This window comes from Anguilla rostrata, chromosome 1, assembly GCF_018555375.3.
Source record: "Anguilla rostrata isolate EN2019 chromosome 1, ASM1855537v3, whole genome shotgun sequence".
NCBI lineage: Eukaryota > Metazoa > Chordata > Actinopteri > Anguilliformes > Anguillidae > Anguilla > Anguilla rostrata.
The window spans coordinates 79,408,507-79,425,519 of NC_057933.1; the positions used below are offsets into that span (position 1 = coordinate 79,408,507).

Consider the following 17,013-nt stretch of genomic DNA (forward strand, 5'->3'; position numbering starts at 1 on the left):
GAAGAAATATACACACACGCAGAAACACGCAGGAACACGCAGGTGGTCCGTCTGAAGACTGTTTATTTTAGGCGTCGTGTCTCCGCCCGCTGCTGCTGTGTGTTCGGCCTCTGGAGGCTAAAACACTCCTCTGAGCGTCTCGCGTTAGTTCAGTGCCTCTGTGTGTCTCTCCTTAGTGCCTCTGTACAAGAGGGTGAGCTCAGGCGAGCTGCTGAAGTTAGCCTGCTGCTGATATCCCATAATTCAGCAGAGTTTCAGCTGGGTCTCAGGTGACTGACTGCGCTTACCTTTCACTCCTTACAGGCTCTGGAGCCACAAGAACACAGAGCAAAGGAGGTAAACCAGGGCAGCCCAACCCTGCACCTGGAGATCTACCGTCCATACAGCTATACCTGACAATGCCGGGCCTATATGTTGTTTGCACCATTAAATTTGCTTGGGAGCATTTACACTGTCACCCTTCTGCCCAATAACCACTCAACAGTGTTACAGAGCATCCAGCCCTTCACTTCTCTTAAAGGGGCAGCGCTTCTGCCAGCTCTGTGTATTTCTGAGACCACGTTCAGCTTATTACACACTTTTGTTTTTTCTGGCATACAAAGATAATTCTATCCACTTTCACGCATTATCAAACGTGAGATGATTGACTCTGACCCCTTTAACGGGTGGCGTCGAGCTCACAATGGCTCGGCCTGGGAGTCAGTATGATTTAGAAGGGCAACATGCACATTTCCGAGGGTTATGCATGACCTCTGACCCCGAAGTCTCAGACCTCCCCCTGAGCGGCCTGTCCATCACACCTGGCTTCGCATTTACACTGTACTGCGTAGTGACCTGCTGACCCCAGTGCGACCTTTGACTCCAAATATCCACCAATTACACGGGCTCTTCTAGCAGACAGGCTGAGAGAGATAAATCTGTCTCCTGTCTCCATCTTTGCTGTCTGGCTGTAGGTACCTCACTGTGGATGGACAGCTTCATTCAACCTTATATCTTTCCTAGACGCTATCTTTGGCTATTTGTTTATTCTTTTAACACAATGAATTCCTGATTGGTTAATCCAAACTTCCTCACTGATCAGCAGTTAAAAACTGTTTGTGATTGAACAGTTATTTAATAAAATTCCTCCATCACAAAAGACAACAGGAAAAAAAAGCCTCTGTCAGCACTTTGTTAGGGTGTAGTGAATGCACTGTGTTGAGGTTCTGCAGACAGCAGTGTGCTCAGGTTTTGCAGAGAGCGCAGTGTGTTGAGGTTCTGTACTGACAGCACCGAAGAATCAGTGAAAGTGCTGTGTTGAGGCGTGCTAGTCAGAGCGGTGTGTTGAGGTGCTGTAAAGGCAGAGATGTGTCAGGGTTCCACAGTAACTGCAGTGCGTTCAGGTTCTGCACTGACAGCTCAGTGTTGAGGTGCCACAGTAACTGCAGTGTGTTGAGGACCTCACAGCTCAGTGTTGAGGTACCCAGGCGTGGGGCGCCCGTGCCGTACCTGTCCTCATGGCGGCGTCCACGTATCCGTCGTACAGCTGCCTCTGCGCCAGCAGGAAGAAGTGGTAGGCCTCAGCCCCGCGCCAGGCGCTGTCCACGATGCGACTGTGAGACGAGGCGGAGTCCTCCTCCAGGAGCCCCTCCAGCGCCGACGTGGCCTGAGCGGGGGGGTGGGGGGGGGACGTGGGGGGGAAGCGACAGGCGGGCACGTAAATCCGTCACTGAGTGGAAACTCGAAGGCCCGCCTATCGGCTTCTCTGTTATCTTCATAAACCGTCCTGTCCGCAGCAGGCGAGGTGGGCTAAGGCTACGGCTAAGTGTGACTGCGGGGGCACAGAGTACTGCAGGAAGCATCTGAAGAGACAAAGTCTTCTGCTCTGCTGTCACCAGTTCCTTTAAGTGATGGAGGAAATCCAGCCAAAAGGGTTCACGGATTTCCAATAATCCAATCCGCTGCACAGTGGCTTACACAGTGGGAAATCTATACGCTCTTTCAGTCAGGCATACGCTTAGATATGCAGAGAAAATCAAAGAGAAAGCAGAGCTTTCAGGATTCCTGGGCTGTCTCCTCTGTTTCTCAGCTAAGTCTGTAACATCTCACTCAATCTCAGGTGACTGGCGTTTCATATAGAGACGAAGGCTGCCTTGTGTGTGTGTGTTTCACAAGTCGATGGTGTTATTGTGTACTGGGTGTTACTGTGGGTCACAGTAGGGTTTTTTTTACCTCAGACTTCTTGCCCTTGGCTTTGCTCTGCTGGGAGCTCTTCACCTGGTCATGGTAGCTCTCCACCAGCAGGGCGGCGAGCACGTACAGCTTCTTCACCCGCAGGGGTTTGGTCCTCTTCCCAGCCTCCTCGTCGGCAATCTGTGAAGGGGCAAATAAAACCGCTTCCGTTTACGCTGAGACCGAGACATCCGTCCGGCCGACGTCCGGCACGCTTGTGGTTCGCACGCATGTTCCGGAAAAAAAACTCACACCCCGATCTCTGCACCGCGGCAGCGGGCTCGCAGGCCCTGTGTGACCTCACAGAGGAATTCCACAGGGTTCCGGAACGCAAGGGCCCAGAACGTTCCGGAACCCTGTGAACTGTCCCCCCCGCCCCCGCCTGTTTCCGCCGCTGACAGAGAGCATGGGCGTGGCGAAACCGCGTCCTCTCGGACCGAGGCGGCGCTTTTACCTTGAACATCAGCTTCGCCGCGTCCAGGAAGTGATGCGCTTTCCTGTACAGCTCCACCGCCTCCAGGATCTTGTTCTTCTCCAGCAGATGGGAAGCGTATTTGGCCAAAAGGGACCCGATTTCTTTCATGTTGTGGTTTTTGGCCAGTTCGACGGCCTTGTTCCACTGTGCAGACACAAAATAAGACGCACACACAACTGCAGATGCAGTATAAACAAACACATCTACATCGAACATGAAACTTGAGTCAAACTTTTTTTTATTTTTCTGGTGATAGGATGGCGGGTATTTTTAAGTCCCAGTTACACAAAATTTTCTTCTTGTGGGGACACTGAAGAACCCACCAAAAGCTCAAAATGTTGAAAGTACCCCACCACACATCGAGTGGATGGTACACACACCACACATCGAGCAGATGGCACACCTGCCACACATCGAGCAGATGGCACACATGCCACACATCGAGTAGATGGCACACATGCCACACATCGAGCAGATGGGACACATGCCACACATCGAGTAGATGGCACACACATGCGCATTTAAAGCTGGTAAGTCCGTCCACCTGCAGTTTTAAATATAACCAGCCTGACTGAGGAAAAGCACCATCATTAACACACTGATCAGAGCCAACGAGCCACGCCCATTCGTTTCCCGAGCAACAGACCATTATCACAGCAAGGGGGCATCTGGTAACCCGGCAACCAAAGGAAGTTGAGAGGCGGACGGCTTTGTGAAGCACTGCGTGCAGAGGAAGCGGCGACGCGGGGAGAGGCTAATTTCAGTGTAATTAGCACCGTCGGTGAATAGCGCTGTCTGTCCAGCAAACCCATCCAAAACACGGGGCAACACTCAACACAGAGCGCGAAACACACAGGAAGCAAGACTACAAGCAAAGGTCAGGTGACTGGACTGTGGAGTCAGAGGTGGACGGGGGTCAGGTTAGCTCTCCTGTACTGTTCTAGCTGTAGTTGTAGCAAAATGGCGTGAGATTTGGGCAGGTGTCCTGTATTAGGAAACTCACCTGTATTATTCTAGCTGTTTAAAATAACTGCATCATATGCAGTCATGCTGATGCACTGTCCCACTGTTCACTCTGACTTTCTTGTTAAATTCCTCTGCTCTGTAACTCTTTTTTTTTTTAATGACACATTGTCCCCTGAATGGTCAGTGGGCCCTTACCTGGTTCAGGTGCACGCAGGCGTCGACCGCGGCCTTGGGCTGGTTGCACTTCAGATACGCGTTCACCGTCTGGTCGCACATGCCGACCGTGACGAACATCTGACCGATATCCTGCAACCCGTACGAGCAGAGGGATGCACACACACACACACACACGCACACACACACACGCACACGCACAAGGGGAGAAAAAGCACATATATTGAAGCAGATTGGCAGAAGGTATTATGGAAACACATATTTTCACTGCATGATTTGAGCCACATGCTCCGTATCCCCCCCCCCCCCCAATCCACATATTACGTTTTCTCACAGGAGCAGTGGCTGCACATGTTGGAGCACAAGAGGTCATGTTGTGACGTGTTGATGCTCGGCCTTCTGGGTAAGGAGACGGACACTCACATGGGGGGAGGGCAAGCCCAGCACCTCGCGCAAGGACACAGACGTACCCTGGGACAGAGGGATAAGCGCTCCAGAGGCGCTGCAGTTTGAGCTTACAGAGCCTAGCCTAGCCTAGCCAAGCCTAGCATAGCCTAGCCTAGCCTGCGGCGGCCATCTTCTGCTCAGCATGCTAATCTGCTTCTACCAAGACCAGGTACTCGCACAGAACTCCCAGCACTGCTACAACCACCTGGGGCTGTTAGCATTCAGGCTAATGCGGCTGCAGTGAAGGATAATGCTTAGGGAACTCCTCAGGAGGTTGCCAGTTCAAATACTCGGTGGGGCCACAGGTACAGCCATTGTACCCATGAGCAAAGTGCTTAACCTGAATTTCTACAGCATACAGTTAAATGAAAAAGTATCGGGACAGTGTCCGTGTACCAAAAAAAGGCGATGATTCTTACGCGGATCGCCCGATTTGGATGAAAACACCCCACACTTTAACCACATATGCATATTACTTCATTTCAAATCCAACGTGCTGGACTACAGACACAAAACAATAAAAATTATGTAGCTTTTATGTATATCCAGCTGTGCAGACTGAGTGTGTGTAAAACTGCGTGCCACTAGCTGTGGCTAAGGGCTTCTGCCAGGCTAATAAACGGTAATAATACACAGGGCTGCCAGGTGACAATATGGCCCAGGAATAATACAGTAATGTAATTATGCCCCAGGCCAGGGACAATAATATTTAGCACAGGTTCACAGACCATTAGGACCCCCCCTCCTCCAGCATACCCAGCACCCCCTCCTCCAGCATACCCAGCCCCCCACCCCCTCCAGAGGACCCAGAACCCCCACCCAATGGTAGCCCTGATTACGGGTAAGGACGGGGGCTCACCGGCAGCAGCTTGTGGTTTTCGGGGAGGGAGCTGGCCAGCCTCTCCAGGCCCTCGTAGTCCTCCAGCATGTAGTAGCACTCGGCCAGCCTCTCCTGGTTCCGGCCCTGCAGGTAGTACTGCACCGCGTTCACCCTGAGGAGAGCGCCGCACCCACACCACTGTTACACTGTAAACCCGTATTACCCAACCGATCATATCACTGTGATTATACTGTAAAACCCTGCTATTAACACCTAAACCCACTGCATCCATACTCACTGTGTATTACTACGTTGAAACCTATAACTAACCACGCATCCTACTCACTGGTAACTCTAAAACCCTACAAACCACTGCATCCATACTCACTGTGTATTATTAAACGTTAACACCAACCGTACCTGGATTCTATTAAACACCGCTTACAACAAACCCACTGCATCCATACTCACTGTGTATTACTACTGTTAAAACACCTGCTATTAACACCTAAACCCACAGCATCCATACTCACTGTCTGTTATTACTGTTAAAATACCTGCCATTAACACCTGCTATTAATGCCTAAACGCACAGCATCCATACTCACTGTCTATGACTGAACACCTGTCATTAATGCTTAATCCCCCAAAGTTCATATTCACTGAGAATTGAGAACTTAGCGCTATCATCAGCACAACCCTATTTTAGTTATGGGAACGTGATCGGGCACCATTTCTGTCTGTCGGCGAAGTAGTCCCCAATGGCGTTGTAGGCCTGCTCCAGCAGGGCGTCGTCGCTGTCCCCGGACCCCGTCTTCAGCAGCTGCAGCACGCGGAACCAGTCGCCAAGCTTAATCCTCAGACTGATGGCCAGGTCCCTGCAAGGTCAGACCAGCAGGGGGTGCTCTTACTGTCACAATACAGACACCCTGCCACCCACTAATCCGTCAGTCAGCCAGGCACCACTGCAAAGAACTGCCCAAAAAACCACACACCTGCATGGTCAGGCCAGCAGGGGGCTCTGTTCTTGTCAAAGTACAGACACACCCCTAATCTCGCCAGACCCAAACCACACACCTGCACAGTCAGGCCAGCAGGGAGCGCTGTTACTGTCAAAGTACAGACAGACCCTCGCCCCAACCACACCCAAACCATACACCTGCAGTCAGCTCAGTACAGACAAGCAAATGTTTTTTATGGTTTTTTTGTAGGAAATGTTGCTAGTGATTGGTCGATTTGTTGCTAGGAGACATAATGAAGCACAAGGTGATAATGTATTTAGGCAATGACATTACATCGCAATGTGATCATATACTCATAATTATGTGTTTTAATACAGAGCATTACTTATGAAATTCTGGGAGCAGAAATATTTATAAAAATGCAATTATCGGAAATAACAAAACAAAACTGGACATAACAACAGCCCTTTCAGGAATTTTACTTAGTGGGAAAAGCAGCCGCAAAAGTTGCAAAGTCCTGAAAGGTTGCAAAGTTTTGACAGTGATTCAGGAGGGGGGGGGGGCTTCTAAGTTGGCAGAAGTGCCAGCAGCTGTACACCTGGGATAAGCCTGTGCAGCACTGCCCTGACTGATCACAGGCTGTCAATCAAGACAGGAATGAGGTTCCCCTGCAGCTCCCTGGCCCTGCCCATTTTTCTCCATAATCCGCTCCAAGCTCTCAGAGCCTTCCGAAATTCCACACTTCCCACCTATGACTACATGGGACGGGATGTGATTTTAGGAGTTTCTGATGGGCTTGTACGTCCGCGTCATGGTACAGTACTTTATTAAACAGGCTGAAGTATTTATTTTTAGTGTACCTGCAATATGAGGATATGCACACACAAGTTAATTCGGTGGGAGTGTATGTGAATGAGTGGGGGTATGTGTGTGAGCTTGTTTGTGTTCATAACATCCACTCTAAATGTACTCTGTGTATGAATAACACAGAAGACCTGGTTACTGTGTAATGTATGATAATTACACAGGTGTTACAGGTGTGTGCGTAATGTGATGTCACAGGTGTTACAGGTGTGTGTAACCTGAGACATCACACAGGTGTTAAAGGTGTGTGTGTAATGTGTGATATCAGACAGGTGTTACAGGTGTGTGTAATTTGATGTTACAGGTGTGTGTGTAATGTCTGACATCACACAGGTGTTACAGGTGTGGGTAATGCCTGATATCACACAGGTGTTACAGGTGTGTGTGTGTAATGCCTGATATCACACAGGAGTTACAGGTGTGTGTAATGCCTGATATCACACAGGTGTTACAGGTGTGTGTAATGCCTGATATCACACAGGTGTTACAGGTGTGTGTAATGCCTGATATCACACAGGTGTTACAGGTGTGTGTGTGTAATGCCTGATATCACACAGGTGTTACAGGTGTGTGTGTGTAATATCTGATATCACACAGGTGTAACAGGTGTGCATGTGTAACGTTTGATATCAGACAGGTGTAACAGGTGTGTGTAATGTGTGACATCACACAGGTGTTAAAGGCGTGTGTGTAATGCCTGATATCACACAGGTGTTACAGGTGTGTGTGTAATGCCTGATATCACACAGGTGTACAGGTGTGTGTGTAATGCCTGATATCACACAGGTGTTACAGGTGTGTGTAATGCCTGATATCACACAGGTGTTACAGGTGTGTGTAATGCCTGATATCACACAGGGGTTACAGGTGTGTGTAATGCCTGATATCACACAGGTGTTACAGGTGTGTATAATGTGTGATATCACACAGGTGTTACAGGTGTGTGTGTAATGCCTGATATCACACAGGTGTTACAGGTGTGTGTAATGCCTGATATCACACAGGTGTTACAGGTGTGTGTAATGCCTGATATCACACAGGTGTTACAGGTGTGTGTGTGTAATATCTGATATCACACAGGTGTTACAGGTGTGTGTAATGCCTGATATCACACAGGTGTTACAGGTGTGTGTAATGCCTGATATCACACAGGTGTTACAGGTGTGTGTGTAATGCCTGATATCACACAGGTGTTACAGGTGTGTATAATGTGTGATATCACACAGGTGTTACAGGTGTGTGTGTAATGCCTGATATCACACAGGTGTTACAGGTGTGTGTAATGCCTGATATCACACAGGTGTTACAGGTGTGTGTGTAATGCCTGATATCACACAGGTGTCACAGGTGCTCACCTGCGGTCCATGTCCAGGTACATCCTCTCGGCCTCCTCGAAGCGGCTGAAGTAGGCGGCCACCTCGGCCTGCTTCATGGCCTCGCTTTGCAGGTTGCCCAGCCGCTTGACCAGCTCGATGCCCTGGTAGTCCTTACAGCGCACAAAGGCCTGCTCTGCAGTCTTCAGATCCAGCCTCTGCAGCGCCGCTTCCGCCAGGAGGCGCCTGGGGGGGGGGGGCCGGGAGGGGGGCAGGGCGAGAGCAGCGATAGTACCGGTTAAGCATTGATAAAAATGAAATGCATCAGGGCATTCAGAATTGGGAAAAAATCCATAAAAACCAAGTGGTACACATTAAATAACACTCTATATCTGAAAAGATATTGATTGCAATATGTTTGTAACCGGTCACACAACCGACCGCTGTCACAATCATTCCACACAATTCAACAGGCCCTGTACGAACTCAACAACCGTGACTTTGACTGGGACTGCTTTACAGGTAATCCAGGCAATCAAGTCAGAGAGCGAGTTTCTGACGGTAAAGTGATATAAAGCCAAGAACTGCATTACCGCATCCATAACGGCCTCAGTTTGGAGCAGTTCCTGCTTGTGCTAAACACAAAGCAAGAACTGGGCACGAGCACACATGGGAATTCCAGCCCCTCGGCCATTACTCACCAGGAGCCTGGGCCAGACACGTACATCCCCGAATGTGAGAGAGGGAGAGCAGGTTTATTTCTGACAGTCAACAGAGCCCGCCGCTCCGGGCTGCTCCGGGCGGCGGTGACGCGGACCGAGCGTGAGCAGAAGCGGCGTTCTCTGGTTTTTTACGAGCCGTTTGCAAACTCGACGGCGTGGAAAACCCTGAAAAGGGAACAAGGGGTGGGGGGGGGTCATGTGGACCGTCAGGATTCCAGACCCCTGACCTTCGACCCCCCCCGGCTTGCCGTGCGTGACCGGGCCCGAGCGCGTCCAAATTCCTCTCTCTGGGATGCCCATCCCCCACCCCCCGAAAGGCCTTCGCGATCCCAGACACCCCCACACCGTACGACAGCCGAGCCCAAAACGCTTTTTTCACGCCGTTCCGAATTTTGAAGTCTGAAGGCAGCACAAGCCCCCTTTCAGCTCAAGCGGCCGGCGAAGCCCTCGGCGTTCCGCAGGAAGATTTATGCCCCGGCGGCCGTGCGATATTACAGCCGCTCGCCGCTCTTTCACAGAAAGGCCCTCTTTCCCACATTATCCCGTGGGCGTGACATTCCAGGGGTGTTCCTCCAGGTTCAGCGCGATAGATCAGACCTGAGGGACTTATCGGCACCTTATTACCGAACCGGGCCGGTTCCCCTCCCCCCCATCCCCCCACCCCGACCCCCTCAGCCTATAGATATCATTCATGTGTGTCCCGGACACAGAGCATCCATCTCAAACGCGGAAGAGCCCGTGGGAATGTGCGACCAGCACATCCAGCTGCCGCTCTCCGGCGGGTTGGGGCTATGGTTTCTCCTTCGTTTGGCACGTTTTTGAGAAGCGCTAAAGGTCACCCCCCCCCCCCCACCACCCCACGCCCCCCCCCCCATTCTGGACCGCAGCCGCAGGACTCCACCGAGGCGCTTTCACAAACCCCCGAATTCCGTGGTGTGCTGTGAGAACTGACACGGGGAGCTCAAATCCATCGCCGGCCTCCCGGGAGCGGTGGCCATCAATCAACCGCCGCGCTCGGATAAACAGCGCCGTAAATTCCCGCGACCCGCCAACCCGCCAACCCACCGACCCGCCAACCCGCCAACCCGCCAAGGGCAGCCGCAGAAGCAGCGGCCTGCTCAGCGCACCGGCGCTTCCTCTATCATCTACGCCAGGCATGTCAAACATACGGCCCGCGAGCCGGACCCGGCCCGTTGGATGATTTAATCCGGCCCGGCATAAATTTCTGAGTATGTAAAAAAAAGAAGCGAGTCTCTAGCTCATTTCTATCAAAAGTTATGATTTTTAAAAATAAATACAAACCAAATGCTCCCTCCGGCCGCGGGAGGGCAGTAAATGTGTAAAAGAGCTCACGTCCAGCATGCGGCATTGACACGAGTTAGTACTAAAAATAAACCGGCAATCTTGCTTCACAATTCACCACTACTAAACAAGTTATCGGTCAACACACCCTTCCCAAAATGGCACTGTCAAAAAAAAGAAAAGTGGACACGGAGTGCAGAGTTTTCAAGGAAAAATGGACTGAGAATTATTTATTCACAGAAGTGAATGCAAAACCAGTGTGCTTGGTATGTAATCAGCAAGTTGCAGTGTTCAAAGAGTTTAATATTCGGCGCCACTATGAGACTCATCATAAAGACAAGTATGACCACTTGAAAGGACAAATAAGGAAAGACGAGATAAACAAATTGGTGGCTGGTCTGAAGAAACAGCAGTCTACTTTTACGCGCAGCCGCGATATCGCTGATGGGGCTGTAAGAGCCAGCTACATTATTGCCAACGAGCTGGTGCAGGCATCCAAGCCATTTTCTGATGGGGAGTTTGTAAAAACATGCATGCTGAAGGCTGCAGAAGTCGTGTGCCCTGAAAAGCGACCTGCCTTTGCCAATATTAGTCTAACGAGGAACACTGTCGCAGATCGGGTGACAGAACTCAAGTGACTTGACAGGCGCATTTCTCTTGTCTCACAGCTGTGCGTCCGGAGGCACCGGACCGTCCCGATAATGATTTGGAAAAATATAAAGACAACATAACAGATTTGCTGCGAGAGTTTGAGCAGAGGTTTCAGGTATTCAGTGAACTTGAGAACAAATTTGGCTTTTTTCGCTCGCCATTTACAGTGAAGCCTTCTGATATGCCAGCTGACATTCAACTCGAGCTTATTGACTTGCAGTGCGATTCCGCTATGAAGGATAAATTTGGGTCCGTGGGATTGGATACGTTTTATCAATATCTCGTGCCAGGTTACCCCAAATTAACAGCCATGGCTGCAAAGGTTCTATCCATGTTTGGGACTACTTATCTTTGTGAACAGGTGTTCTCCGTAATGAACAATAATAAAACAAAGCAGCGCTCAAGGTTAACAAATAAACACTTGAATGACATTGTTAAATGTGCTGCTACTCAGGATTTGACACCTAATATCGATACACTTGTGAAGGCAAAAAGATCCCAAGTTTCAGGAGCCAGCAGCAGCAAGTAGACTGCAGGAGTGCAGTGAGAGAGAAAAAAAGTGTGATGACACGAAATTTGTTTGCACTCATGAATACAGATCATTAAAAATAAGATTAATCTGGTTTCATATTAAAGACAATTAATATTGTGCAGTATATTCTCAGCTTCAGTAGGCCCAGCCTAGTAGTTTGATCTGATGTAGTCTAATCTTATTGCCCATGCACTGCTATAACTTTTATTTTGTATTTCTTTTTTTATTTATTTCAAAGCAGTATGACAATTAAGGCGAAAATATTTTTTTCATAGCTCCCACTTGAGTTTGTTTAGTGTGGTGAGTGGGTTCAGGTGTAAAACTGCATTCACTTAACTGTTAAAATAAACCAGTTGTTAACACATTCACCGCCTAACATGAAATCATTTTTTTTTTCCATTGTTTGTGAATAAATGTGTTGTGCTTAGAAAAGATCCCTTGTCATCCGTGATTATAATATGTAAAGCATAGTACTGAAAAACAAAGCTAAATATTTGGAGTTGACATTCTTTTACTGATCCGGCCCACCTGAGAACAGAAAGTCTGGATCCGGCCCCAGAGCCAAACTGAGTTTGACATGCCTGATCTACGCTAACGTCACACATAAACTACACATAGACAAAAAAAACACACGCGCATTTCAGACCGTCCCGCGTGTTTGACATTCAGCCCATGGGGTACAGAGTTTGGCGGTAAAATTCGACGTTTCTTCAGACCCTAGCCGGTCAGTGACGCACGGGACACGCCGCACGGAGGTTTCCGACGGCCCCCTTCTCCTCTCCGGCGTAATCGCTTTCGTCGTCACCCACGTCACCTTCGTCATCGTCTTCGTCCCCGTCGTCATCGAACGGACCATAAACCCGCCGACGCTCGTTCTCGTTGGCCTCCCCCTGCTTTTTCCGCTCGCTGTGCGCTTGGACAAACACATCTGTCACCGCCACGCCACCCCCCGCCCCCCCCCCCCCCCCCCTCAACCCCCCCCACCCCGTGCGGTCAGGTGCGCGTGGGTGGGCGAGTTCGCCGTATGTGAACCGTGACCCGTCTGTTTATTCGTCTGCGTGAGACGACCACGCGCTTCGGTCCGTCTCAGACGTCTGCTGCGGGGCTCCCTCCTCCCCGAGTCTCTCCCTCCTCCCCGAGTCTCTCTCTCCGAGTCTGAATCACAAACTCATATTTCTCACTGTTGCTGCTAATGTGGCCACTTGAATCACGGTGGTATCCCAGACAGGGAGCGCACCTGTGCAAGTAACTGAGACTACCTGTGCAGGTAATGGGAGACTACCTGTGCCAGTAACAGGGGCTACCTGTGCAGGTAATGGGAGACTACCAGTGCCAGTACCAGGGTCTACCTGTGCAGGTAACGGGGGCTACCTGAGTCAGTAACAGGGACTACCTGTGCAGGTAATGGGAGACTACCAGTGCCAGTACCAGGGACTACCTGTGCAGGTAACGCGGGCGTGTTTACCAGAGTCTGGGGTGCGGGTTATCCTCGATGAACTGGGAGGCGTCCTCGATCCCCACTTTCTCTATCAGGGCCCGGCTGTCCCGCAGAGACCGGATCTCAAAGTTAATGAGGTAGTCCTTATTGGGTCTGTCAGGGTCCTGGAAGGGGAGGGGTCATAAAAGGACCAACTGATCTCAAAGCACATTACACCTGTATATCTCACACTTTCTGACAATTAGTAAGATATTACGCTTTACTGTCTTAAATTTATTAATGTAAAACATAATATTTCTATTAAACGCTATATAATAATTTACGACTATTTGTTTTTACCATGTTGTCTCAAGAGATGCAAAATTACTCATTGATAATACATGAAAACACAACAGAATTACATTATTAATTGTTTAAAACGGATATAACATTTTACTATGACTGTGATAACCGCTATGTGCAAAACTACTGTAAAGTACTATTACTACACCATTACTATTATCATACTAACTGTTACCTTCAAGATTTCATCCAATAGAACAGACTTTATTTCCAGGTCTTCGAAGTTGCATATATATCCAGACGTCTGGATGGGTTCCTGGATGGGTGAAATAGAGGAAAAGGTGGCCTAAGAGCTGCTCTAAACACACTAGCACGTAAAAACGCCGCTCTTGCATAAGAGAGATTTTACAGTCTCAAACGCACATGGCATCCTGAGGCACTACAGTCACCACAATCCCACACACAGCGAGTCAGAGAAAATGTCCTCATTTGGACAACTCTTCAAAAGCACTGGAGGGCAGTGGATGTGATTTCATAAAAGGAAAATACCTCCAGAACAGAATGAAGAACTGATCAAGAGTCACGCAACACAGATTACATCCACGAGCACGGTCACAAGGTAAAGGCCGTGTTTAATGTGGTCAAATACTGACCGCACCGGACGTTCAAAGACATTCAGCAAAAACAGCCATAAGATAATCTCTCGCTTTCTACAACGCTTTTACATCAGCTTTTATTTCGGACTCAGGAGGGGACTTTTAACAGAAATGCTAAAGCTAATTAGCTAATGTGTGTGTGTGTGTGTGTGAGCGTTCTGGCACAAAATAGCTGCTGTGCATCACCCAGGCAGGTGCTGCACACTGGTGGTGGGTGAGGTGAGATCCCACTCATCACCGTAAAGCACTTTGACCGTTCGGAAAAAAAAGTGATATATAAATGCAATTCTTAATTAATTCATGAATTCGGACACAAAGTAAATATATCCGGCAGGCGCTATGTGCGCTGATCGTTTATGAGGACCTCAGCGTGCTCACGGGGGCGAACGAACGAAGCGCTCTTCCAGCGGCGTGTTTGCAGTGAGGTGCGGTCAGGTGCCGGAGGTGACGCACCAATCACAGCCCACGGGGGGCGTGTCCAAGCACACGCCGCCGGTCTGAGCGGAATGCTGGCGCCTCGGAGCCGCCCCCTCACCTCCGGGTCCAGGTTCCGGAACACGTACATCCTGGTCTTCTCCATCATGGCGAACAGGTCCGGGTTGTCGTTGGCCCACTTCATGTCCCACACGTCCTTGCGCTCGAACTTGAGCGGGTCCCCCGCCCCCGCCGCCTGTTCCCCCGAGCTGTCCCCCACCGACCGCGGCTCCAGGTCGAAGAAGGTCAGCACCCCGGTGATGTCTATGATGGCTAAACGACTGGAGGAAAAAAAAAAAAAGTGGCTAAATTAGCGGATAAATATCTAATGAGTCAAGCTAAATATGGGGTAATAATCAAGCTAAACTAGCCATCAAAATCTAATGAATCAAGCTACATATGGGATAACAATCTGGCAAAATTAGCCATCAAAATCTAATTAATCAAGCTAAATAATTCAGGCTAAATTAGCTAAACATAACATGCTAATAAAACACGTAACGGAGCTGAGGGGTCACACAGATCTAACATGCTAATAAAACGTGCTAGCATGCTAATAAAATGTGTGACAAAGCTAAGAGAACACACAGAGCTAGCATGCTAATAAAACGTGCTAGCATGCTAATAAAATGTGTGACAAAGCTAAGAGAACACACAGAGCTAGCATGCTAATAAAACATGCTAACATGCTAATAAAACGTGGAGAGCGCGGCCGGATCGTACCTGGAGCTGCAGTTGAGCGAGAGCTGGTAGGCCCTGTAGCTGAGGGAGTATTTCTGCACCAGCCCGATGTTGGGCAGGCTGTACCTCTGAATGGTGCCAGACTCTCGGGCCTAAAAACGCCAAGAGCACAGGGGGCACAAAATGGCACCTCTACAAACACCAAGTACACACTTATCCCTCCTGCCCAACTGTCAGTTTAATAAGGCTAATCAGGAGGGCCTTAGAAAACAGTTTGACAAACTGATCACTGATTAGACATAAATATACTTTCTGTCAAGGTTAATAATACAGGCAGTCATTACAAAAAACATAAATAAACATGAGGTGAGGCTACAAAACAACACTAACACAAGGACAGGCTGACAGTCACAGACTTAGCCACGCTACCGGCAGCGTCCCAAACACGGTCAAATACGTACCACAATAAGAGTCTTGTCCGTAGCTGTAACGCAGCATATCGGATCTCTGGTTCCCTGGGATAAATAAATACATAAGCAAAACAAACACACAAAATGCTAACAAAGTCTGCAAAGATTCCACAAACAAAAAAAAAAGAAATCTTTGTTCCCCTGTCTTCGGGTGGAATACCGGCACTCTGACTGTGTGATCTTGTCATGGGAGGAAGCCGGCAGTGTGTTTCCAGGGGGGCTGTAATTGGTGTCGCGCTCACTCTCGTAAGCCGCAAGACCACACACATGAACGAAGAGCCAAAGCTTGGGCCCCTCTGTGCCCTTTTGTGCCACTGAGGTGTACTGTCAGCCAGGTGAAAACCACATACGAAAGGTGCGCGCTCTGCGTAACGAGAACCAGCCAAACCAGAAGGAGCACCTCACACCGGATCGCCACAACCTGACCCAACGCGTGCGGTTTCACTCAGGCTACGGATGCTCACCAGGGCCGGGTCTAGAAATGACCTGGGGCACAGGGACGCATGCAATCTTCCACCACTAAGGGCCCCCTGTACCTGCTAGTGCCCGGGAAAGCCTTCCCAGTTATACCCACTTAGCTCCGCCTCTTTCCCCTGTTATACCCCCTTAGCTCCGCCCCTTTCCCCTGTTATACACCCTTAGCTCCGCCCCTTTCCCTGTTATACACCGTTACACTCTTAGCTCCGCCCCATTCCCCATTATACCCCTTAGGTCCGCCCCTTTCCCAGTCATATTTCCTTAACCCTGTCCCTTTTCCTGCTATACCCCTTGGCCCCGCCCCTGATGCTGACAGGGACTTCCTGTCCTCTCGGGGACGCACTGGGATTTCTCTCACTGCAGCAGTCCACTCACAGTGAAGGCTTTGCCGAAGTCCAGCGTTCCTTCACCCACTCCAGAGGGAGTGTCATCGATGTGGTAAACCCTAGAGAGAGAGAGAGAGAGAGAGACACAGAGAGAGACACACAGAGACAGAGAGAGAGGAAAAGAAAGAGAAGATAATAGACAATCAGGGGGGTCCTGACTCTTGTCCACCCTCAGGTGTGACCCACCACCAGACGGTAATAGACAATCAGGGGGGTCCTGACTCTTGTCCACCCTCAGGTGTGACCCACCACCAGACGGTCCTTTTCCGTTAGGTTTCCATGCCTACAGACTCACCTCACACTGACTCAGCACACGGCAGTAACATGACCTCACACGTCCAAGTCTTAATAACAAATAACGATGCGGGGAAAAGAACGGACTGAAGGAGAAACCCAGCGCACAGCGGGGTCAACATTAACGTGATTGCAGTCTCATCGGAGAGAGAGCGAGGGCGCTCTCTAAAACGGGTAGGACGGTAGCGGGGTTCAGTAGGGGTATGAATGAATGGATGAATGAATGAATTAATGAATGAATGAAAACCTTTATTGCTCCGAAGGGAATTTTGCTTGCATACAATGAGCGATAAGCTAATTTGTGCATGTCAGCCGCACCATTAATTATTCAAAAATCCAGATAGTTTACAACAAAGAGAGGCAGATTCCCAATCAGTTTAGCCACTGAACATCTGATTGGCTTTGATGTGACTTAG

General features: G+C 49.5%; 1 protein-coding gene across 5 annotated transcripts in view; it reads right to left on the reverse strand.

Moving 5' to 3' along the window:
• Positions 1-17,013, reverse strand: part of wdr35 (WD repeat domain 35) — a 32,620-nt gene that overhangs the window by 5,552 nt on the left and 10,055 nt on the right. For all 5 annotated transcript variants that reach the window (XM_064303279.1, XM_064303270.1, XM_064303290.1 and 2 more), the window contains 13 exons: positions 16,293-16,362; positions 15,432-15,485; positions 15,013-15,122; positions 14,351-14,570; positions 13,395-13,475; positions 12,905-13,041; positions 8,275-8,478; positions 5,825-5,971; positions 5,133-5,265; positions 3,848-3,958; positions 2,666-2,830; positions 2,212-2,352; positions 1,489-1,645 (listed from right to left, as the gene is read on the reverse strand). In XM_064303279.1, coding sequence (XP_064159349.1) covers positions 1,489-1,645; positions 2,212-2,352; positions 2,666-2,830; positions 3,848-3,958; positions 5,133-5,265; positions 5,825-5,971; positions 8,275-8,478; positions 12,905-13,041; positions 13,395-13,475; positions 14,351-14,570; positions 15,013-15,122; positions 15,432-15,485; positions 16,293-16,362 — 1,730 coding nt within the window. The remainder of the gene's footprint in view (positions 1-1,488; positions 1,646-2,211; positions 2,353-2,665; positions 2,831-3,847; positions 3,959-5,132; positions 5,266-5,824; positions 5,972-8,274; positions 8,479-12,904; positions 13,042-13,394; positions 13,476-14,350; positions 14,571-15,012; positions 15,123-15,431; positions 15,486-16,292; positions 16,363-17,013) is intronic.